The sequence below is a fragment of the Ranitomeya imitator genome, chromosome 4, assembly GCF_032444005.1.
Source record: "Ranitomeya imitator isolate aRanImi1 chromosome 4, aRanImi1.pri, whole genome shotgun sequence".
NCBI classification, from domain to species: Eukaryota; Metazoa; Chordata; class Amphibia; order Anura; family Dendrobatidae; genus Ranitomeya; species Ranitomeya imitator.
The window spans coordinates 363,400,687-363,425,531 of NC_091285.1; the positions used below are offsets into that span (position 1 = coordinate 363,400,687).

Sequence of the window (24,845 nt, forward strand, 5' to 3'; positions counted from 1 at the left end):
TCTTCTTATAGCCTTCTCCTGCTTTGTGGGCGTCTACCATTTTCAGAGTGCTAGGTAGCTGCTTAGAAGAACCCATGGCTGCTGTTTTTTTAGCACAAGCTGGGAAATTTGCATCAGCTGGCCTTTCCGAACGATGATGGTGAACATGCCATAGCCCTAGCAGGCTAATTAAGGTCTGAAACCTTGGCCAAAGTTATCTGAGCACACAAATCTCCAAGGCTGCCCAAACATTTGCATTGGCAGATTTTCCTGTTTGTAATTTTTAAAATAAAAAAGCCATTTTCCACCTAAAATACAAAGGAAATGTATCATCTTTAAATGTAGGCATTTTAGAGATAATTGCATCTTCAACTTGCTTAACTCTTCACAATAACAGTAGTTTTGACTAGAGGTGCCCAAACTTGTACATGCCACTGAACACATAGTGTCCTCATAAACTCTGTTGTTAAAGAGTTACTAAAATAATCGCTAAAACAAAATGACTACAATATATTTACATTTTCTGTAATAGGCTTCTTCAGAAGGCCATGCTAAAGCAGAGCAACAACCATATGGTACGGGATAGTCTGCAGAAGGATGTCAGTAGGGTTAGCCTGCATCTTCAAGAGGTGAAAGAAAAAAGGGAACAGCAGAAAATGGAGATTGGGAGACTCACCAATATGATTAACCAGACAGAGGAACAAATGGTGGGACTTCGCAAAAAATATGAATCTGCTGTCCAGAACAGGAATGAGAGGTGAGGATGGGAGAATCACATTTGCACAGTTTATTTCTACACCAAGCATTTTATGTAAGAGCTTTGCCAAATTGACATATGATGTGGATATGAAGGCTATGTCCTCCAGCAACGATTTCATTAACTTTATACTTTCTTATCAGTGACCATAATTCCAATATGTGCTGGGATCAGCCATGTTGGGCTGAGAAAATGTCTACTATTGTCTTATGTAATCAAATTACAGATGAGATCAAGCATTAAAGAAAATGTCATCTCTCATCTAATAATCTAAAATTGAAGTGCAAATTCATTATGGCTTTTGCCTCATATTTATGCTAGGTTTTCTTTAAGTCATCATTATTTTTTCGGTTTACGTGGTTTTCATTATTTAAATATTGTGCAAAAAAACAACAGCTGAAAAAAACAACAATTGCACACCATTTTGATAAATTTAGAACAACGTCCTTCAGCAAAATAACTCACTATACATTTTTGCATACAGTAAAAAAATAAATACAAAAAGTGCATTGGACTGCTTTTAATACATAAGAACACCTTTTGGTTTGATAGTGTATTCTATTAGAATAGCTCAGATTTTTCCATAGGACTATTTTCTTCCATAAGCAATTTTTTTAATATAGTGCCTTGAATAAAGCATTCATACCCAGTGAACTTTTCTAGGTTACACGCGTAAACTTAAATATATTTTATTAGGATTTTATATGACATATCATCACTAAGTAGAAAATATTTGTTAAGTATAAACTCTAGCTAAGTGAGATTGGATGGAGAGCGCATAGAAACAAACATTTTCAAGTCTTGCCACAGATACTCAATGGGATTTGGACTTTGATTGGGCCATTTAAACACATGAATATGCTTTGATCTAAACCAGGGTTGGGGAATCTTTTTTCTGCCAAGGGCCATGTGGATATTTATACCATCCTTCGGGGCCATACAAGCTCCGCCCACAGAGTACATCCTGACTCTGGCACTGGTGTCAGGACGTAATCTTTCATTACATGCCCTTCAGTTTTCAGTAGTGAACACTGTGTGTGTGCCAACAGAGCAAGAAGAAATTAATGAGCTTGTGACAATCAAAATACAGCTCCTTGCCCTAGATTGCGGTCCCTGAGAATCTGGTCGAGGGCCTGATAAAAGGTCATCAAGGGCCGTAAATGGCTCTGGGGCCTGAGGTTCCCCACCCCTGATCTAAACCATTCCATAGTAGCTTTGGCAGTATGCTTAGGGTTGTTGACCTTGTTGGAAGGTGAACCTACACCCCAGTCTCAGGTCTTTTGCAGCCTCTAACAGGTTTTCCTCCAGGATTGTCCTGTATTTAGCTCCATTCATCTTCCATCAATTTCCCTGTCCCTGCTGAAGAAAGGCACCCCCACAGCATGATGCTGCCATTCCCACTTTTTGACGGTGGGGATGCTGTTTTTAAGATGATATACAGTGTTAGTTTTCCTACACACATATCGTTTTGCATTTAGCTCAAAACGTTTTGCTCCATTCTGACCAGACCACCTTCTTCCACACGTCATTTGGGTGTACACAGGTATTTGAAATTTTACATCACTTCAAAGTACATGAAAACCCAGCTCCACCACCCCTCTTCAACTCCTGATCCAGCTAATTTGGTCCTTTCCCCTGCCAGGCACTTTGCCGTGATGCAGAATTGTAGTTCTTATAATAACTCATGCAGGGAATTGAGACTTCATGTTACTACATAGAGCTTAGTCAGTTTTTAACCCCTTCACGCCGCGGCCCTTTTTCATTTTTGCGTTTTCGTTTTTCTCTCCCCTCCTTCCCAGAGCCATAACTTTTTTATTTTTCTGTCAATATGGTCATGTGAGGGCTTATTTTTTGCGGGACGAGTTGTATTTTTGAACGACACCATTGGTTTTACCTTGTTTTTTGTTTGGGTTCACCAAATGCTAAAACTGACCTGATATTATGATTATCCACGTCATTACGAGTTCATAGACACCAAACATGTCTAGGTTATTTTTTATCGAAGTGGTGAAAAAAAAATCTAAACTTTGCAAAAAAAAGAAATAAATAAAAATGCGCCCTTTTCCGATACCTGTAGCGTCTCCATTTTTCGGGATCTTGGGTCGGGTAAGAGCTTATTTTTTGCATGCCGAGCTATCGTTTTTAATGATACCACTTTTGTGCAGATACGTTCTTTTGATCTTCCGTTATTGCATTTTAATGCAATGTTGCGGCGACCAAAAAACGTAATTCTGGCGTTACGATTTTATTTCTCGCTACGCTGTTTAGTGATCAGGTTATTGCTTTTTTTTATTGATAGATCGGGCGATTCTGATACCAAATATGTGTAGGTTTGATTTTTTTTATTGTTTTACTTTGGATGGGGCGAAAGGGGGGTGATTTAAACTTTTATATTTTTTAAATTTTTTTCATATTTTTAAAAACTTTTTTTTTTAACTTTTGCGATGCTTCAATAGCCTCCATGGGAGGCTAGAAGCTGGCACCACTTGATCGGCTCAGCTACATGGCAGCGATCATCAGATCGCTGCTATGTAGCTGAAATGCAGGCTTGCTATGAGCGCCGACCACAGGGGGGCGCTCACAGCAGGCCGGCATCAGTAACCATAGAGGTCTCAAAGACCTCTATGGTTACCATCCTGATGCATCGCCGATCCCCGATCATGTGACGAGGGACGGCGATGCGCTCATTTCCAAGCGCGTGGCCGGAAGCGGTAGTTAAATACCGCTGTCAGCAGTTGACAGTGGCATTTAACAGGTTAATAGCGGCGGGTGAATCACGATTTCACCCGCCACTATTGTGCGCACATGTCAGCTGTACAAAACAGCTGACATGTAGCGACTTTGATGTGGGCTCAGCGCCGGAGCCCACATCAAAGGGGAGACATGACATGCGCAGTACTAGTACGGTGCATGTCGTGAAGGGGTTAATCACATGATGTCATAAACCTAATAGAAAAGAGAAGAATTAACTGGGTAGAAAGGCAAAATGAGCAATTGTAAGTACACAGTGCTATATAATATTACTACTGCCATATATTAAGATGATAAAAGGTCGATGGGAGGAGTGCTTCTTTAAATGGCAAAGTCCAGGCCTAGATCCCAATGAGAATCTCTGGCAAGACATGAAAATTGCTGTTCATTCACATACACCCTCTTATCCAATCTCACTGATCAAGAGATAGTTTGCCAAAAGAAAGGGCTAACATTTCAGTCTCCAGAAGTTAAATTCTGGAAAAGACATACCCCAAAAGACTTGCTACAGTAATTGCAGCACACGGTGGTCCTACAAAGTATTTACTAAAGGGGGCTGAATACAAATGCATGTCACAATATTCAGATTTATATTTTTTAAATAATTAGGAACTCATGTATCATTTTCATTACACTTCACAGATCCTTGTTACTCTGTGTTGGCAGATCACATAAAATCCCAATAAAATACATTTACGTTTGTGGATGTAAGATGAAAAAATGTGGAAAAGTTCACAGGGTATGAATACTTTTTCAAGCACTGTATGTGGATTTAGAATATCTCCTCTCCTAGCTTGTCTATGCATGAAACAGATGAGCCATTTAGATCAATAAACACCATATAATGCTGCAGTATAAATATTAATTGATATAGTTGCCACAATAAGCTGGCTTTTGCAGGACCCCTCAATATTCATAATGAATGTACAATTTTTACAAGCTTCATTTTGAACGTTGTTGGACTTTTATGTTTGTGTATTTTTAGTTTCTTTTTCCCCCTTTAATATCATATTATCAGGGGAGTGCAGCTGATTGAGCGGGAGGAAGAAGTCTGCATCTTTTATGAGAAGATAAATACTCAGGAAATGCTGCTGAGAAATGGTGATGTGGAGATGATGGCCTTGGATGAGAAGATTCGCTTTCTGAAGATGAAATTCACAGAAGAAAATAGGAAAATTGAACAAATTAAGAACGAGCTGCCAAATAAAAAGGCCCTTGAGTCAGATCTTGTAACGCTTCAAATCCAGGTGAGGAGTAGGAGTAGTAGTAGTAGTAGGAGTAGGATTAATAGTAGTAGTAGGAATAGTAGTAGTAGGAGTAGGATTAATAGTAGTAGTAGTAGGAGTAGTAGTAGTAGGAGTAGTAGCAGTAGTAGTAGTAGTAGTAGTAGTAAAGAAATTTCCAAAATAGATTTACAGATTCTTCACAAAATCAAAATATTAAATGTAAATGAACTCTCAGAATTAATTTGAGGAGATTCAAGTTCCACACCAAATCTTCTTTGTTATTTTCCCTGCACATGAACATTTCGACATTCCACTCATGACAACACTTAGGACATTTCTCCATGGCAAAAGTGGTTGTTTTTTGTTCCTAATTTATTCATACTGCTCCCTTTTTATTTATTTTTTTTTAATTTTACATCTGCCATACACTCTCATGTTCATTTTTATGGTGTTTACCAAAGGGGTGTTGCTCACTTGGTAAGGCACCCTTAACATGTCAGTGTTTCTAGTACGTGTGGTCAAAGTTTTCACACGTACTGGAGACACTTCAACACGCAAAACCATTATAATATATGGGGCTGCGCACATGTCCGTATTTTCACATGGACCGTGTGACCTACTCGTGGACATGTCTGTTTTTTTTCCCAGCAGCACGGATGTCAATACGTCCCACACAAGTGCACACGGATGACAAAGTGTGTAATCTGCGTGCCTTCTGTGTGACATGTACAGGAATGGAATGCAGAATAGAAATGACAGAGGTTTAGGTGTTAGAAAAAATAAATTAATGAAAAAAAACGTACGTAGGGTCCCCCTATCTATAATATAACGGTAGGAGCGTCACTCTGTCCGAAGCCTTTATAGACTGCGCAAGCGCGACGCTACTAGCGTTAGATTATAGACACAGTGTTCGTATTCAAGAAAAAATGGCGCCGGAAAGCGCAGACTGCACTGGCGCCGAAATCTGTGTCACAATCCTGCCCATATCACTTAGTTTCCACACCCACAGTGTCCCCACGCCCCCTGATTTTGGCCCATAAATGTCCCCCTGCTCCCGGAATCGGGGGCGTGGGGACATGGTGGACACAATTCCGCCTTCATGACGTTGCAGCAGGTCATGCCAGAGCAATTACTTATGCCCCCTGATTCCGGTGCATGAATGTCCCCCTGCTCCCGGAATCGGCGCCTGCGCAGTCCGCGCTTTCCGGCGCCATTTTCTTGAATACATACTACAGTGTGTCTTCAAGAAAATGGCACCAGAAAGCGTGGACTGTGCATGTGCCGATTCCGGGAGCAGGGGGGGATTTATGAGCCGGAATCAGGGGGCATGGGGACACGGTGGACACAATCCCTCCCTCTTGACGTTGTGGCAGTTGATGCCACAGCAATTACTTACTTAGGCCCCCTGGTTCCAGGGCATGAATGTCCCCCTGCTCCCGGAATCTGCGCCTGCGCAGTCCGCGCTTTCTGGCGATCCCACCCTCATGACGTTACTTACATACATCTGAAGAGACTCTGCAGCGCGAACTGCGCAGGCGCCGATTACTGCGTCACAATCCCGCCCTCTCATGATGTTGTGGCATTTCTGCCCACATTACTGATTTTGTTACAGATATCAGGAGCATGTGTAAGAATATCTACACTATACAATACGTGAGCAAAGCTACCAAGTAACTTTTTAAAGAATATATAACACACGTCTGTGGAGCAAGGCAGCCACTTTCGACTCAATACCGCCACAGTGTCTGTTGCCATCACTGATTAAAACGGGGGCGCAGGATGGGAGCAGCACATGACAGGATGGAGACCATATACCAATATAAATGCTCGCCACCCGGGCGTGGAACGGGTTCAATAGCTAGTTTTTAAAAACCAGCTAAGGTAAAGCAGACAACTGTGAGCTGATCTTATTATGCTGGGTAGGGACAATTCACCATGGAGCTTCCAGAGCCTATTAATATTAGCTCCAAGCGGTCTGCTTTGCCTTTGGTGGCTACTAAAGGAGTGGGGGATCCTAAAAAAAAATTTGTGAGCCCCCCCATTTTTTAATAACCAGCAAAGGCAAAGCAGACAGCTGATGGCTGATATTAATAGACTGTGAAGGTCCATGGATATTGGTCCATTTCCAGCCTAATAAAACCATCCCTCAATTGTGACGAGCTGTGACGTCAGTAAGGTTACAGCAGTTCACAACCGTCGGGTCTCATGCTGCGCAGGACGAAAGCCAGAATGATGAGCGATGATGCTATGTGACCTGGCAGCTGGGAACTATGGTAAACTTACTGACGTCACTGCTCATGACAGCAGCTGGGTTCTCGCAGAGTTCAAAGTGAAAACTGGCAGTGGGTGCTGCTCTAGTGTTCGTTTTCTGAACGGGGCACCATATGCTGGATGAAGAAGACTGGGATCATTGTGGGATCTCCATGGGGACTACGATGGACTGACGTGAATTTTTTTTTTTTTTATAAATAGGTGAAAGAGGGAAATTGTCGGGGAGTTATTTTTACAATGAAAGGATTTTTCTGTGTGTGTGTGTGTGTGTGTGTGTATTTCTTTTGACTACAGGGTTAGTAATGGGGTGTCTCACAGAAAATTCTCCATTACTAACTCCAGGGCTTGATGTCAGCACCAGCTGCTGACATCAACCCCACAATCCCATTACCCCGTTTGCCACCGCACCAGGGCAATCGGTAACAGCCGAGGCTAAGCACCAGAATTGGTGCATCTAATGGATGCAGCTGACGGCTGATCTTATTAGGCTGGAGCCTTATTAGGCACCAATATCCATGTAGTTTCCCAGCCTATTAATATCAGACCACAACTGTCTGCTTTGTCTTTGCTAGTATTAAAAATGGGATGAACCCTACATAGTTTTTTTAGGGGAGTCTCCTATTTTTATTACCCAAAGGCAAAACAGACAGCTGTGAGCTGACATAATAAATAAAAACGTTTTGCCGAAGCCCAGGAATATCAATGGGAAAGGGACTCTGCTCACCGGCACCGATGTGCTATGAGATCGCAAGGCCCGAAGCAACTCCCCACTCCTGCTGTTGCCAGCCTCCTGAGGCAGCAACTCTGCCTCCTGTGACCACAATCCACCGCTGCCGTTCCCCCCTAGTAAGATGCTGTTAAAACAGACTATAAGATGCACCATCATTTTAATTTTAACCTTTCTTTTCCTATTGTCCACCCCCAAATTTGGGATGTGTCTGTCTTATGGTCAGTATGTGTCACACAAATGGTGCACATGGACGGCACATGATTGCCACACGAATGACACACATGCCCTGGATATAAAACCTCTAAGCACAATACCGCAGAGGATTTGGCTCCAAGAAGGAGAGCGGAGCATTCGCAGAGCAGGGATGGCGTCGAGGCCAGCGTAACAGGCCTCAGCAGAAAGCCTATGCCACTAAAGTGCCGGTCATCACCTGACAAGGTTTAAACAACACCCGGTGAGACCCAGAGTCCAGACTGCACAGGTCAAGATCCAAAGTCCTGAACTGTGTCGGTCAAGACCAGGACCTGTGCCCTACGTTGGTCATGTTTCAGAGACCAGACAACACTCATCAAGAGTCGAGACCCAGTTCTTCTGCCCCAGGCTGAGGGAACATCCGCCGACAGTCAAGCACTGAAGATCCGCGAGGAGACAGCGACCAGAGGAGTATGCCTGCGGTTGCAGAGGGACAGAGCGAGTGAGCAGGGCAGTCACTTGTCTTATAACTACTGTAAATTACATCATTCACTGACTGTTCTTGCTTCTTGTCTTCTGTGCGTTGCATCTGGTCACCTGCATTACAACTGTATGACCGTTTTTTGTGGGGGTTTTTTCCTGAAATAAAAAAACACAGATAATAATCAGATGAGCAGCAGGAATAAAACAAGAGCAAAAACTGTCCTCAATTGAATTAGAGACAGGTTCTCCTTAAAATTTTTAAAGGATCCCGATTTGTAAGCGACTGATGAGAGTTATTTTTTTGCATTTTAAATTATACAGTTGTATTAAAAAATTATTCCTTTTCCCTTAAATACTTAGTACAATTTTCCCTTAAACCCTTACTACATTGAACAGTCACACAGTCCTGTTCCATTCTCTTGCTCATCGTCAACCTCTTGAATAATTCCGCATTCATGTAGGCAAATACCATGATGCGTCCAGCTGCAGACATGTAAAAGCCTTTACTTTCACAGCAAAAAATAGGTTGTTAAATTGGGATGAATGGTTTCTGTAGATGAAAAATTAGCATTTTGGAAAAAGACAGCCAGAAGTTGTGGTCGAGTAGGAGAAGACAATGGCCTTACATGACCCCGCTGTGTTTAGTGCATTTCTTACTGGTAGATGCTGGTCAGTAAATATGATTATACAGTTTTATAACTTTTGTCAAACAGCTTTCCCAGTGTAATGACAGAGTAGCCGAACTTGAGGACATGGCACAGAGTTCCAATAAAGAAAGCCGGATACGCAAGCTAGATGGAAAGGATCCTTCTCTACAAGATCTTATGAAGAAAATGGAGGAGGTGAGGATAGCATCCGTTATGACAAACTCAATATTTGCCAAGGTGCATTTGTAAAGTTAAAGTTCATGATACAAAAGTTACATATTGAAATTTGTGTAATATGTAGAGGGGGAATAAGTAAACTTCAGAAAAGTATGTAAAATAAGGCAGTAGTGAACAAAGGAGAGGACAGGGGTGCCTTAAAAGGCCAGGGTTTCCTGTGTGTAATGGAGAAGCAGTAAAATTACATTTATACGTTTGTTTTATTTATTATGGAAAAAAATATATATCTTCATTATCCTGCTTTAGATTAGTGTCTAATGAGACACTATTAGATTCCGGGAATCTCTTCCAGACGCTTCGTTATGTTTTAGGCCGGATTCACATTAGCATTTGAGTCCGTAGCTGCGGACTTTTTTCCTTAGCTCCGCCTACTTTCACATGTATCCTGCGTACCTATCTTTAACATTAGGTACGCAGGGACATGCGTTGTATGTGGATGCGTCCGCTTGCATCGTTTTGACGTGCCCGCCGAACGCAACATGTAGCATTTTCTTGCGTTCAGCGACGCATGTCCCTGAGCTAAGGAAAAAAGTCTGCAGCATTACGCTGCGGACTCAAACGCTAATGTGAACGTAGCTTTACTGACTAAATTTGAGGGCTCCTGCATTTTTTTTAAAATCTGCAGTATGTCAATTATTTTGGCATTTTTTTCACCCATGGAAAGCAATGACAATGTGAAGAATTACAACAAGCCTTTTTGCTGCATTTTTTTGTGAATAAAACTAACTTTATTAAATATACTGTAGACAAAGCACATATGTAATCCACAACCAAAAAATGCTACAAAGAAATACGACAAACGCAGCAAAACTGGCATTTTACTGCGCGCCAGTCACCGCCCAGTACACAGTGTGCAGCAGCGGTAAGCGAGCCCTGGCACACTTATTGACAACCGTCTCTGCAGTTTATCCATGCAGACACAGCTGTCAGTCAATGTGACAGGGCATACCACTCACTCGAGGACTGAAAGCTGAGGGCACAAAATTAATTTCCACCTGGTAGCTGGGCCTTCAGTGTGGTGACCCCACAGCTTTAGAACGCTATTAAAATGCAGATTAACCCCATATCTGAAGGTTGCAAGTGTTTGGGGACACAACTGGCTCCCTTTAAAAGGGCTATCCCACTTGCACAACTGCTTTTTAACCATTAGTTGAAGAAGTTGTCCACTACTTGAACAACTTCTTGTAATATCCCTCGCTTAGCCTCCATAATATAATAAAGCTTATACTCACCTCTGGGGCTGGCGCAGTTCATGTGGTGTCGGCACTCCTTCTCTTGGCGCTCCCATGCTACTATTCTGACATGTGATGCCATTGCCCAATCAGCGCTGGCGTCACTGTGCCCGCCTCCTTTCGAATTGAGCAGGAAGAAGAAGCCTGAGATCACCTGCAGCCCGGACTTCCTCTTCATGTTCAGATATTTATGGAGGCGGGGACAGTGAAGCCAAAGCTGATTGGGCACCGGCATCATGTCATAACAATCGCACGTGAGCACCGGGACCATGAGTGCCAACACGCTGGAACGGCATGGGCGGTGAATATAGGCTTTATTATTTTATGGGGGGCCAACATTTTGATCCAGAAGGGGTTGTTCTAGTAGTGGACAACCCCTTTACGCATTTTCACTATTGGATGCATTTAAAAAAAAAAAAAAATGTTGCTGTGCGGAGATAAACTTATAAAAGGTGGCCAAAATTCAGACTATGTTAGGCCTTATTCACATGTCATTTTTTTTTCATCAGTGTTTGTATGCCAAAGCCAGGAGTGAAACTTAGGCTGGTTTCACACTTGCGTTTCAAAACGCATGCGTTTAAAAAAAAAAACGCATGTAAACGCGTGCAAATGCTGCGGTTTTTTTACGCATGCGTTTTTGCATGTGGTGAAAAAAACGCGGCGTTTTGACGCGTTTACATGCGTTTTTCATGCATTTGCATTTTTTAAACACATGCTGAGAAATGTGTGACAGCTGCCAATCATCAAAATAAAGTAAAAAACCCACTATAAACAGAAATAGTTAGGGTTAGGGTTAGGGGTAGGGATCATAACCCTAACCCTAACCTTAAGCCCAAAAGGGATTAGGGTTAGGGGTAGGGTTAGGATCCCTTTAGGGTTAGGGGTAGGGTTAGGATCCCTTTAGGGTTAGGGGTAGGGTTAGAGTTAGGGATAGGGTTAGGGATAGGGTTAGGATCCCTTTAGGGTTAGGATTAGGGATAGGATCCCTTTAGGGTTAGGGTTAGGATCCCTTTATCACCTTTATGGTGGGGTTTTTTTTTTTTAATAACAAACGTATGTGCTTAAAAACGTATGCGTTTACATAGACATCAATAGGTTTTTTTTGCCGCGAAAAAACGCATGCGTTTTTTTGGGGCAAAAAAAACGCCGCAAAAATTACTACATGTTGCATTTCTGCAAATGAACGCATGCAGAAAAAAAACGCATGCGTTCATAAACGCGACCAAACGCGTATACAAAAAAACGCATGCGTTTTTAATGTTAAAGATAGGGAAAAAAACGCATGCTTTTTTTGCGGTAAAAACGCTGCAGATGAAAACGCAAGTGTGAAACCAGCCTTACAGAAAAAAACTATAATTGAAAGATTGACACCTGTTCTGTGTTTTGGACACACTCCTGGTTTTGTCATACAAATACGGATTAAAAATACTGAAGTGAGAATGAGGCCTAACTGTCTGCACCCAACCAGGTAGAGAAGTTTCAAAATGCTGGTCACACATACAGTTTCTGTTGATAGCAAGGAAAAGTGAATATACAAGATAGCAAGGAAAAGTGAATATACAACATTGAGGTCCCTGGCAGTGGCTTTACTAGCTATTGATTTATACGACATTGCTTGAACTTTCTCTGCAAACATTAGGGAGGAAGGTGGAACTATGCAAAACCAGTGAGTGGAGCAGTGCACTGAGCCACACCAAGGGTGCACCATGCTTCCCAATTAGCATATTTGATTAAAGGGCTATTGTCAATCGATTCACAAATCAGAGGTTGGCTGCATAATGTCAGCCAGATATCTTTTCCCCTGAAAGGCTCAGACTATAGTTTAAATATCCAGCTGGGAATTTTAGCAACAGAGGACACTAGTCCGGTGCAGGCCCTGGCACACCACTCACATGGGAGAGACCTGTCAATCAAATAGAGGTCTGCAGAGAGAAGGCGGACGGGGACACTGCTGGACTAGGCTCATCTCTTCTAATGGTTCCCAGCTGGCACTTCAAACTATGTTTTCTCTGAAACACTACAGCACTGCAGAGGAAAAACATACCGTGCTGCAGTTGTGCAGCCAGTGTCAGGTTCATTGTGCCCTTGTGTTCATGTATTGACTGACAGGTTCCCTTTAAAGTTCAGTTTCTGCAGAGCATAAAGTAGTGGTTAGAACATCAGTGCTTTTATGATGTGCTTAGTTTCTACTGTCAGATTCCCAGTAATCTATATATAATCAGGAAGTCCAGTGGCAATGGTTTAAGATGGTGCCTATTAATCCCCCCCGTCTAATACAGTTAGAACTGCGTCTGGCCGAGAAGGAGGAGAACTTGCTGGAGAAGGACTTTCTCTACGAACATATTTCTAGGCTTTCAGACAGAATACGCATTAAAGCTGAGAATGGCAAGGAGGACACCCTGGTTCTTGCTAAAAAGGTTTGTGTAATTTAAAAGAGGGGGAAGACAGATGGGCACCACTTAATGTCAAATGTATACAGATGGGCAGATAAATGACCAATCCAAAAATGCTAATAGAAAGGATAAACATGTGCACAATTTTAGAGGTTGGAGGGCATTTACTTACACTGACGTTCTAAACACCAGTCTAACACGGATATGTGCCCCTTAATAATTTAATCTTGCTCCGAACTTGAAATCTACTTGCCTTTATAATAGATGCCAAATGTATGGCATAAGATAAAGTGAATTTGTTGGACTACTGTTTTGCCACACCAACATATTTTTGTCTCAATGTTTTGCACTAAAATGGCATGAGACAAAGTTTGCCGCTTTTTGTTTTCCATAAAAGTGGCAGAAAGTCCTTGATAAAACTGTCACTGTTATTGGGAATCGAAAGTCAAAGACCACCTTTTTAAGACCCAAGCAAGGAGTATCAGAGCGATATACATAAAAAGACCTCTACCCCATAAGTGACAAAATATAAATACAAATGTAATGTAATGCCAACCAAAAGTAACATTAATTATACTTTATATGTAATGATATTGCCATTTGTCTGGCACTGGGAATTGGTAGAGTCGTTTCTAGATCAGCTTTCATAGTTGTGACCTGGTTTTCAATTTCGTCCTAAACTACAAGGCAAAATACAACTTTTTTTTTTTTACCGTATTTAGTCCTGAAACTTTTTTTTTTATAGATTTCAAACCAAATGTAGCATAACATTGAACATTTCTAAAACCCAAATGTTGAAATATACTAACATTAAAGAAAGAAACACCCCCACAACCTATTGCCTAAACCTGTGTAAATGTAGAATATATGTAGTAGTGTTAAGTGCCGCAATACAATCACCCATCATTTACGCAAGTTTGGCAAGAAAATGTTTGGTGGGAGTGCTTCTTTAATACCAGCAAGCTATACGTTTGAAGAGAAGTGGGAAACTAGCAGATTTACACTAATTTATGGCCATTCTTTTCATGTTTTGGACATCAAAATTTTGGTAGATGAATGAACTGCAAAAGAAAATAAAGGACACAACTCGTAAAATGATGTCCTGCATTGCGGAGCTGTCAATGCAACAAGCCTATTACATCAAGCTGCAGCAAGAAACGAGAGATAAGGAGAAATTTATGCAAAGGTGCTATACAAGAATGGAGCAAGGGCTGCCACCTAGTGAGGAAACGGAACAAGAATGGAAGCGACTACTACGGGAAGAGCAAAGGCGCCGACTAGAGAAGCACGAGAAAGCTAGGGTAAGGTTTGCTCCATTTTTGATAATCATTATGTCCTAATATTTGGCATTCTTAATTAAAACCCCGCTGGAGTAATATACTAATTTGATACATTTTTGGAATGTGTGCGCTGCTAACAGAAATCCAGATTTGCACCAGTTTTATTGAGGTTGTTAGCTACACACACCTCCCACTCTAAGCCACACCCTCATTTTAGAAAATTTGCAGGCAACTGTAGGTCGCACATAATTTGTGCGAATATTGAAAAACCTCAAATGCAATACCGTATATACTGAAGTATAAGCCGACCCGAGTATAAGCTGATGCACCTAATTTTACAACAAAAAACTGGGAAAACATATTGACTCGAGTGTAAGCCGGGAACACATTGTCCCCTCATCCCTATCCTGATATGCATGGCCCTCTCATCCCTATCATTGTATGCATTGCTCTTCATTAGTGATGAGCGAGTATACTCGTTACTCGAGATTTCCCGAGCACGCTCGGGTGTTCTCCAAGTATTTTTTAGTGCTCGGAGATTTAGTTTTCATCGACGCAGCTGAATGATTTACAGCTACTAGCCAGCATAAGTACATGTGGGGTTGCTTGGTTGCTAGGGAATCCCTACATATAATCAAGCTGGCTAACAGATGTAAATCATTCAGCTGCTGCAAGGAAAACTTAATCTCCGAGCAATAAAAAATACTCGGAGGACACCCGAGCCTGCTCGAGAAATCTCGAGTAACGAGTATATTCGCTCATCACTACTCTTCATCTCTATCCTGTTATACATGGCTCATCATCCCTATCCTTGTATGATTGCCTCTCATCGAAAAACATTAACAAAAAAACCCCATCCTACTTACCAACCCTGCGCTTCCTCACATCGTCTTGTTCCAGTGCCAGCAACTGCTTTAAGCAGGAATGTCATGCGCTGCTCAAAAGCAGAGCACAACTGCCAGAATTCTCACCATTCCCAATGGAACCACAGGTGCTTCCAGTAGAATATAATCAAAAAGTTAATTAATTTCAGTTCTTCAATACAAAAAGTGAAACTCATATATGATATAGAATCATTACACGCAGAGTGATCTATTTCAAGTGTTTATTTCTGTTAATGTTGATTATGGCTTACAGTCAATGAAAACCCAAAAGTCATTGTCTCAGTAAATTAGAATACTTTATAGCACCAGCTTGAAAAATGATTTTAAAATCCGAAATGTTGGCCTACTGAAATGTCTGTTCAGTAAATGCACTCAATACTTGGTGATGGCTCCTTTTGCATCAATTACAGCATCAATGCCGTGTGGCATGGAGGCGATCAGCCTGTGACGCTGCTGAGGTGTTATGGAAGCCCAGGTTGCTTTGATACTAGCCTTCACCAGGGTCTGGTGTCTCAACTTCCTCTTAACAATACCCCATAGATTCTCTATGGGGTTAAGGTCATGCGGGTGTGCTGGCCAATCTAGCACAGTGATACTGTTGTTTTTAAACCAAGTATTGGTACTTTTGGCAGTGTGAACAATGCCAAGTTCTGCTGGAAAATGAAATTTCCATCCCTAAAAAGCTTGTTGGCAAATGGAAGCATGTGAAGTGCTCTAAAATGTCCTGGTAGACGGCTGTGATGACTTTGGTTTTGATAAAGCACAGTGGACTTAAACCAGCAGATGACATGGCTCCCCAAACCATCACTGATTGTTGAAACTTCACACTAGACCTCAAGCAGCTTGAATTGTGGCCTCTCCACTCTTCATCAGACTCTGGGACCTTGATTTCCAAATGAAATGCAAAATTTACTTTCATCTGAAAACAACACCTTGAACCACTGAGCAACAGTCCAGTTCTTTTTCTCGTTGGCCCAGGTAAGACACTTATGGCATTGTCTATTGGTCATGAGTGGCATGACATAAGGAATGTAACACTTGTAGCCCATGTCCTGGATACGTCTGTGTGTGGTGGCTCTTGAAGCAATAACTCCAGCAGCAGTCCACTCCTTGTGAATCTCCCCCAAATTTTTGAATGACCTTTTCTTAACAATCCTTCCAATGCTGCGGTTATCCCGGTTGCTTGTACACCTTTTTCTACCACACTTTTTCCTTCCGCTCAACTTTCCATTAATATGCTTGGTTACAGCACTGTGTGAACAGCCAGCTTCTTTAGCAATGCCCTTTTGTGGCTTACCCTCCTTGTGGAGTGTGTCAATGACTGCCTTCTGGACATCATTCAAGCCAGCAGTCTTCCCCATGATTGTGGAGCCTACTGAAACAGACTAAGGGACCTTTTTAAATGGTTAGGAAGCCTATGCAGGTGTTTTTCATCAGGTGTTAATGTTGATGATTAACAGAAATACACACCTGAAATAGATCACTCTGTTTGTAATGACTATATGAGTTTCACTTTTTGCATTGAGGAACTGAAATAAATTAACTTTTAGATGACATTTTTATTTTGTGAGAAGCACCTGTATGTGCATGGAGGGCAGTGAGTATTCAATGCTATTAAGAAGCGTGCACAGTGTCAGCTGCAGCCGCCGGGCGGTCACGTGTGCCCGCTGCTTATGAGAAATGAATATTCACTTCTTTCCTATTCCATGGGAGTGGAGAGAAGTGAATATTTACTTCTCTTAAGTAGCTGGCACACTGATCTCCCAAGCCACTGCAGGAAGCAAGCGGCTGCGGTTGATATTGCGCGCTATTACAGAGAAATGAATATTCACTGCCATCACAGTGAATATTCATTTCTCTTTAGCAGCAGGCACAGAAGTTAGCCGCAGCAGCTGGGTCTTGCCTCCTGTGACCGTGACCCGCTGCTCCGCCACTGCCCTTCCATCTTCTGGGACCCTCACTCGAGTATAAGCCGAGGGGGACTTGGCTTAAACTTGAGTATATACAGTAGCTTATTTAAAAAGGTATCAATATTAATATATAGACACAAACCCTTTTAAGGACATAGTAGGTATTCTGGGTGGTTTTGAGATATACAGGTCCTTCTCAAAAAATTAGCATATAGTGTTAAATTTCATTATTTACCATAATGTAATGATTACAATTAAACTTTCATATATTATAGATTCATTATCCACCAACTGAAATTTGTCAGGTCTTTTATTGTTTTAATACTGATGATTTTGGCATACAACTCCTGATAACCCAAAAAACCTGTCTCAATAAATTAGCATATTTCACCCATCCAATCAAATAAAAGTGTTTTTTAATAACAAACAAAAAAAACATCAAATAATAATGTTCAGTTATGCACTCAATACTTGGTCGGGAATCCTTTGGCAGAAATGACTGCTTCAATGCGGCGTGGCATGGAGGCAATCAGCCTGTGACACTGCTGAGATGTTATGGAGGCCCAGGATGCTTCAATAGCGGCCTTAAGCTCATCCAGAGTGTTGGGTCTTGCGTCTCTCAACTTTCTCTTCACAATATCCCACAGATTCTCTATGGGGTTCAGGTCAGGAGAGTTGGCAGGCCAATTGAGCACAGTAATACCATGGTCAGTAAACCACTTACCAGTGGTTTTGGCACTGTGAGCAGGTGCCAGGTCATGCTGAAAAATGAAATCTTCATCTCCATAAAGCATTTCAGCCGATGGAAGCATGAAGTGCTCCAAAATCTCCTGATGGCTAGCTGCATTGACCCTGCCCTTGATGAAACACAGTGGACCAACACCAGCAGCTGACATGGCACCCCACACCATCACTGACTGTGGGTACTTGACACTGGACTTCAGGCATTTTGGCATTTCCTTCTCCCCAGTCTTCCTCCAGACTCTGGCACCTTGATTTCCGAATGACATGCAAAATTTGCTTTCATCAGAAAAAAGTACTTGGGACCACTTAGCAACAGTCCAGTGCTGCTTCTCTGTAGCTCAAAAGTGGCTTTACCTGGGGAATGCGGCACCTGTAGCCCATTTCCTGCACACGCCTGTGCACGGTGGCTCTGGATGTTTCCACACCAGACTCAGTCCACTGCTTCCTCAGGTTCCCCAAGGTCTGGAATCGGTCCTTCTCCACAATCTTCCTCAGGGTCCGGTCTCCTCTTCTCGTTGTACAGCGTTTTCTGCCACATTGTTTCCTTCCAACAGACTTACCATTGAGGTGCCTTGATACAGCACTCTGGGAACAGCCTATTTGTTGAGAAATTTCTTTCTGGGTCTTACCCTCTTGCTTGAGGGTGTCAATGATGGCCTTCTTGACATCTGTCAGGTCGCTAGTCTTACCCATGATGGGGGTTTTGAGTAATGAACCAGGCAGGGAGTTTATAAAAGCCTCAGGTATCTTTTGCATGTGTTTAGAGTTAATTAGTTGATTCAGAAGATTAGGGTAATAGGTCGTTTAGAGAACCTTTTCTTGATATGCTAATTTATTGAGACAGGTTTTTTGGGTTATCAGGAGTTGTATGCCAAAATCATCAGTATTAAAACAATAAAAGACCTGACAAATTTCAGTTGGTGGATAATGAATCTATAATATATGAAAGTTTAATTGTAATCATTACATTATGGTAAATAATGAAATTTAACACTATATGCTAATTTTTTGAGAAGGACCTGTATAGTAAGTAGGCTCTGCATTTGTGCTTGCAAGACTGTCAGTGCACCTATATTTCACCAGTAGACTACAAATATAATCCTCCAAAAGTTTTAAATGGCCACAAAAAGGTACAGAATCCAAGGAACAACTTATCTAAGAGTGGTCATAGACGATCCCTTTGGTCCCGTGTCTGACAACCCTCAGGTAAGTTGTTCCTTGGACTCTGTACCTTTTTGTGGCCATTTAAAACTTTTGGAGGATTATATTTGTACTATATGGTAGCCCGATTCTAACGCATCGGGTATTCTAGAATATGTATGCGTAGTGTATAGCACAGCCCACGTAGTATATTGCGCAGCCCACGCAGTACATTGCGCAGCCCACGCAGTACATTGCGCAGCCCACGCAGTACATTGCGCAGCCCACGTAGTATATTGCGCGGCCCACATAGTATATTGCCCGGCCACGTAGTATATTGCGCAGCCCACGTAGTATATTGCCAAGCCACGTAGTATATTGCCCAGCCACGTAGTATATTGCCCAGCCTCGTAGTATATTGCGCAACCCGCGTAGTATATTGCGCAGCCCACGTAGTATATTGCGCAGCCCACGTAGTATATTGCGCAGCCCACGTAGTATATTGCGCAGCCCACGTAGTATATTGCGCAGCCCACGTAGTTTATTGCGCAGCCCACATATATAGCAATGTGGGCATCATATCCCTGTTAAAAAAAAAAAGAATTAAAATAAAAAAATAGTTATATACTCACCCTCCGTTGGCCCCTGGATCCAGGAAGCGGTTACCGACGCTCCTCGTGCACTCCGGTCTCAAGAGTGCATTGCGGTCTCGCGAGATGATGACGTAGCGATCTCGCGAGATCGCAATGCATGGAGCAATTACCGAAGCGTTGTGAGGAGCGGGAAAGGCGCCGGAAGGTGAGTATACAGTCATGGCCAAAAGTATTGACACCCCTGCAATTCTGTCAGATAATACTCAGTTTCTTCCTGAAAATGATTGCACATACAAATTCTTTGCTATTATTATCTTCATTTAATTTGTCTTAAATGAAAAAACACAAAAAGAATTGTCCTAAAGCCAAATTGGATATAATTCCACACCAATCATAAAAAAGGGGGTGGACAAAAGTATTGGCACTGTTTGAAAAATCATGTGATGCTTATCTAATTCGTGTAATTAACTGCACCTGTAACTTACCTGTTGTTAGGGACTGGCGGAACGCACCAAGTATAGATGATATGAAACTAGGTGCGTTCGCAGTCCGAGGTCCACCGTGCAGGTAAAAACCCTGCTGCTAGTAAGATGGACTATATGGCGGTACTATAAGTATACACGCACGGGTTAACTTCACCCTGCGTGAAGGAAGCGATCCTGTTGCGTCACAGGACCGCGGTACCGCACATAGAGCGCGAGCAAGAAGTCAGCGAACTCAACCCCAACTAGGATTGAAGTCCGATTAGACACTTGCTGGCACAACACCGCAACAGGGTAAGGAAACTAAATAATAATATAAAGGCACAAGAGTGCGTGCGGTGCCGCACTGACGGACGCCACTAACCACCCAGGCTTGGGTCAGGAAAGCGCAGAGCAAGCGCACGGCGCCGTACAGGCGGACACAGCGACTGGTAGCTGTAATGTGTGTTACATGCTGTTGGATAAGTCGGGCGCTAGATAGCAAACATACACCTTCCACGAACAATCATTCAATAGGGAGGGTTATTTAAAGAGCGACTTTCACTCACAACACACACACATATTTACAAGACAATACTAGCGCATGGCCGTGCAGTCATGCGCAGTTTATATAGCTGCAGCACAGGAAACAGCTACAGAAGTTTTGCCCTTTCAGGACCTGCCAAAAGGACCAATGGGATGTGCTGCAGTACCTGAGCATGTGACCCTCGATCTCCAACGGGAGATCCTGCCCTGGGCATGCTCAGACAGAGAAAAGCAGGACTTAGATCCAGAAACGTACACTCGCCGCTGCCCAGCACTGGCTTCAATGGCAGAAGCAGGAAAAGCAGCAGTAACTCTTCGCACAGAGTCAGACTGAGCGAGACGCTGGGATCGACGTCCCTGCTGAGCAGACTCCACTGCGGCTGGAGAAGAATGGGAGACCGCAGCGGAGACGGATCGAGATTCCCCCTGTGCAGCAGAGGAAACTCGACTCCTAACACTACCCCCCTCCTAGGCCCCCCCCTCTTTGGGCCTCGCTATGTTCGAAGGCAGCAATGAGCTGCGGGGCCCGAATGTGCTCAACAGGCTCCCAGGACCTGTCCTCGGGGCCATAACCCTTCCAGTCTACCAAATAAAATTTTTTGCCACGTACCACCTTGAACCCCAAAATAGCGTTCACCTCATAATCGTCCGTAGACGAACCCGATGTCCCAGCAGATGACTCGGAAAACCGGGACATATACACGGGTTTCAAGAGGGACACATGAAAGGTGTCGGTGATACCCAGGCGTGGCGGAAGGCCCAAACGATAGACCACAGGATTAACCTGCTCGAGGACCTTGAATGGGCCCAAGTAGCGAGGAGCAAATTTAGTGGACTCAACTCGCAGCCTGATGTTACGGGCGGAGAGCCACACCAAGTCGCCAGGAGCAAAGGTCGGAGCGGGGCGCCGATGAGCATCGGCGGAGGACCTCATTCTCTCCTTAGAGGCCCGAATGGCATCCTGAGTGCGGTCACAAATATCCCGTGCCTCCACAGCCCAGTCTGCCACCCTGGAGTCGGCGGAAGACACGGGCATAGGCACAGGTACCCGTGGATGCGGACCATAGTTGAGGAGGAATGGGGTTTGTCCAGTGGAGTCGGCTACGGCGTTGTTCAGTGCAAACTCTGCCCATGATAGCAAGGATGCCCAGTCATCCTGCCTGTCTGAAACAAAATGTCGCAGGTATGTGACCAAGACCTGGTTGGCCCTCTCTACCAACCCATTCGTCTCGGGATGATAAGCGGAAGAGAGATTCAACTCAATACTGAGAAGACGACAAAGCTCTGTCCAGAACCAAGATGCAAACTGGGGACCCCGGTCACAGACAATTTTGTCAGGCATACCATGTAGGCGGAAGATGTATTTAATGAACAACGCTGCCAAGGCCCGTGCAGAAGGTAACCGTGGTAGCGGCACCAAATGCACCATTTTTGAGAAATGATCGGTGATGACCCAAATGATGGTACAGCCGCGAGACTTGGGTAAACCCACAACAAAGTCCATCCCGACCATCTCCCAGGGCCTATCTGCCACCGGCAAGGGATAGAGCAACCTAGCTGGCCTTTGACACAGAGATTTATTTTTGGCGCAGGAGACACACGCCAGAATATAATCCCTGACATCCCGGACCATATGCGGCCACCAGTACGTCCTCGCCAGTAGCTCAGATGTCCTCTTTGTCCCAAAGTGTCCACCCACCCTGGACGAATGAGCCCAAGAGAGAACCTCCGGTCGCAAATTAATGGGCACAAAAGTCTTGCCCGGAGGCACAGACTCTAGCGAAACCGGCACTACGGTTCTCAGGCTCTCGGAAGGGACAATAAGCCGAGGCTCCTCTTCCTCCTCCTCAGTTGACATAAGGGAGCGAGAGAGAGCGTCAGCACGGATATTCTTCTCCCCGGCGAGATAATGAAGGGAAAAGTGGAACCGGGAGAAGAACAGGGACCATCTGGCCTGGCGAGAATTTAGCCGCTGGGTTGTTTGCAAATAGACCAAATTTTTGTGGTCCGTGTAAACTTGGAAGGGAAACCGCGCACCTTCCAGAAGGTGTCTCCACTCCGAAAAGGCCAACTTCATTGCTAGCAACTCCCTGTCCCCGATGGAGTAGTTTCTCTCCGCTGGCGTGAAGGTCTTAGAGAAGAAGAAGCATGGATGCTTCCGACCTTGAGCATCCTTTTGATAGAGGACTGCTCCAGCACCAACGGACGAGGCATCCACCTCCATTAGGAATGGCTTATTCACATCGGGACGATGTAAGATGGGAGTGCTAGCAAAGTGGGACTTAATAGAAGTGAAGGCCTTGGAGACCTCTTACGACCACAATTTGGGATTCGCTCCCTTCTTGGTGAGGGCTACCAAGGGAGCTACCAGAGTTGAGAAGTGGGAAATGAACTGGCGGTAATAGTTTATGAACCCCATAAAGCGCTGCACCGCTTTAAGAGAATGGGGCTCTTGCCAGTCCATCACAGCCTGTAGTTTGGCAGGATCCATAGCCAATCCCTGGGCGGAGATGATATAGCCCAGGAAAGGTAAGGACTCCTGCTCAAACACACACTTCTCCAACTTCGCATAAAGAGAGTTTGCCCATAGGAGGTCGAAGACTCTGCCAACATCTCTCCGGTGGGAGTCAATATCTGGAGAAAAGATGAGAATATCATCCAGATAGACTACAACCGAGGTGGAAAGCATATCCCGGAAGATGTCGTTGACAAAGTCTTGGAAAACGGCAGGTGCATTACAGAGCCCGAAGGGCATCACCAAATACTCATAGTGCCCATCTCTGGTGTTAAATGCCGTTTTCCATTCGTCCCCCTCACGGATGCGAATCAGGTTATAAGCACCCCGCAGATCTAGTTTAGTAAACACTCTAGCTCCCCGAAGCCTATCGAAAAGCTCAGATATCAAAGGCAAAGGGTACTTGTTCTTAACTGTGATAGCATTAAGACCCCTGTAGTCTATGCATGGACGTAGTTCTCCATTCTTCTTCTGCACGAAAAAGAACCCTGCCCCAGCAGGTGACACTGACTTCCTGATGAACCCTCTTGCCAGATTCTCTTGAATGTACTGAGACATTGCCTCCGTTTCCGGGAGAGATAATGGATAGACTCGACCCCGGGGAGGCTCAGCACCAGGCAAGAGATCAATAGGACAGTCATAGGGGCAATGGGGCGGAAGGGTCTCCGCTGCCTTTTTGGAGAACACGTCTGCATAAGACCAATATTGCTTGGGGAGAGAGGAAAGATCTGCGGGTACCTCTGTAGTAGCAACCTGAACGCACTCTCGATGACACCTGTTCCCACAAGATTCACCCCATCCCAGAATTCTGCCTGAGGACCACTCGATGTGAGGAGAGTGGTACCGTAACCAAGGTATCCCCAAGAGAACCTCATCAATTCCCTCAGGAATGACGAGTAGAGATATAATCTCCTGATGAGATGGAGACATGGACAGAGTAAAAGGGATAGTTTGATGTGTAATCTGTGCGGGCAGTGTCGACCCATTCACCACTCGTACCGTTACTGGTTGAGATAGCATGACCAGAGGAATTGCGTGACGTTGGGCGAAGGCTGAAGACATAAAATTGCCCTCCGCCCCAGAATCCACGCAGAGTTCTACCGAGTGAGAGGATGAGCCCAATGTTATTGTCCCCTTAAAGGACAATTTGGAGGCAAACGTCGCCGTGTCTAGTGCACCTCCACCAACTACCACTAGACGCTGACGTTTCCTCGACCGCTGGAGACATCTGGAGGCAAGATGTCCTGTCTGTTGGCAAAGATGACAAATCCGGGACTTAGATCCCGCTCGTGACTCTACCACAGGCTCATGGGGCTCAGGAGCCTGGTCTGGAGATTCCAAAGGTTTGGCGAAGGTGGGAGCCAGCCGAAACCTCTGCCTACACTGGGCTCGCTCTAACCTCCGCTCGTAAAAACGGAGATCAATACGAGTGGATAGAGTTATTAATTCCTCCAGTGTGGCGGGAATCTCCCTAGTGGCCAGGGCGTCCTTAACGTGGTCAGCCAGCCCCCTCCAAAATATTGGAATGAGGGCTTTATCCGACCACTCCAGCTCAGATGCTAAGGTGCGGAAGTGGACGGCAAAATGACTGACCAAGGACGAGCCCTGAGTCAATGCCAACAATTGGAGCGCCGTATCATGGGTGACACGAGGTCCTAAAAAGACCTGTTTCAGAGTGCTCAGAAACAACGGAGCACTCTGCACCACATGATCGCTACGCTCCCATAGCGGTGTAGCCCACTGCAACGCCCTGTCCGGTAGAAGAGACACTATAAATCCCAACTTAGCCTGCTCTGTAGGGAAACGAGAGGCCAGAAGCTCGAGATGGATAGAGCACTGACTCACGAAACCCCTACAAGACTTACTGTCACCAG

General features: G+C 44.0%; 1 protein-coding gene across 2 annotated transcripts in view; it reads left to right on the top strand.

Annotated features, from left to right (window-relative positions):
- Positions 1-24,845, top strand: part of CCDC146 (coiled-coil domain containing 146) — a 214,690-nt gene that overhangs the window by 177,889 nt on the left and 11,956 nt on the right. Inside the window, exons 14-18 of one of the 2 annotated variants that reach the window (XM_069765128.1) lie at positions 512-736; positions 4,506-4,734; positions 9,103-9,231; positions 12,785-12,922; positions 13,951-14,199. In XM_069765128.1, the coding sequence (XP_069621229.1) occupies positions 512-736; positions 4,506-4,734; positions 9,103-9,231; positions 12,785-12,922; positions 13,951-14,199 (970 nt within the window). The remainder of the gene's footprint in view (positions 1-511; positions 737-4,505; positions 4,735-9,102; positions 9,232-12,784; positions 12,923-13,950; positions 14,200-24,845) is intronic. The other variant, XM_069765129.1, reaches the window with a different exon arrangement.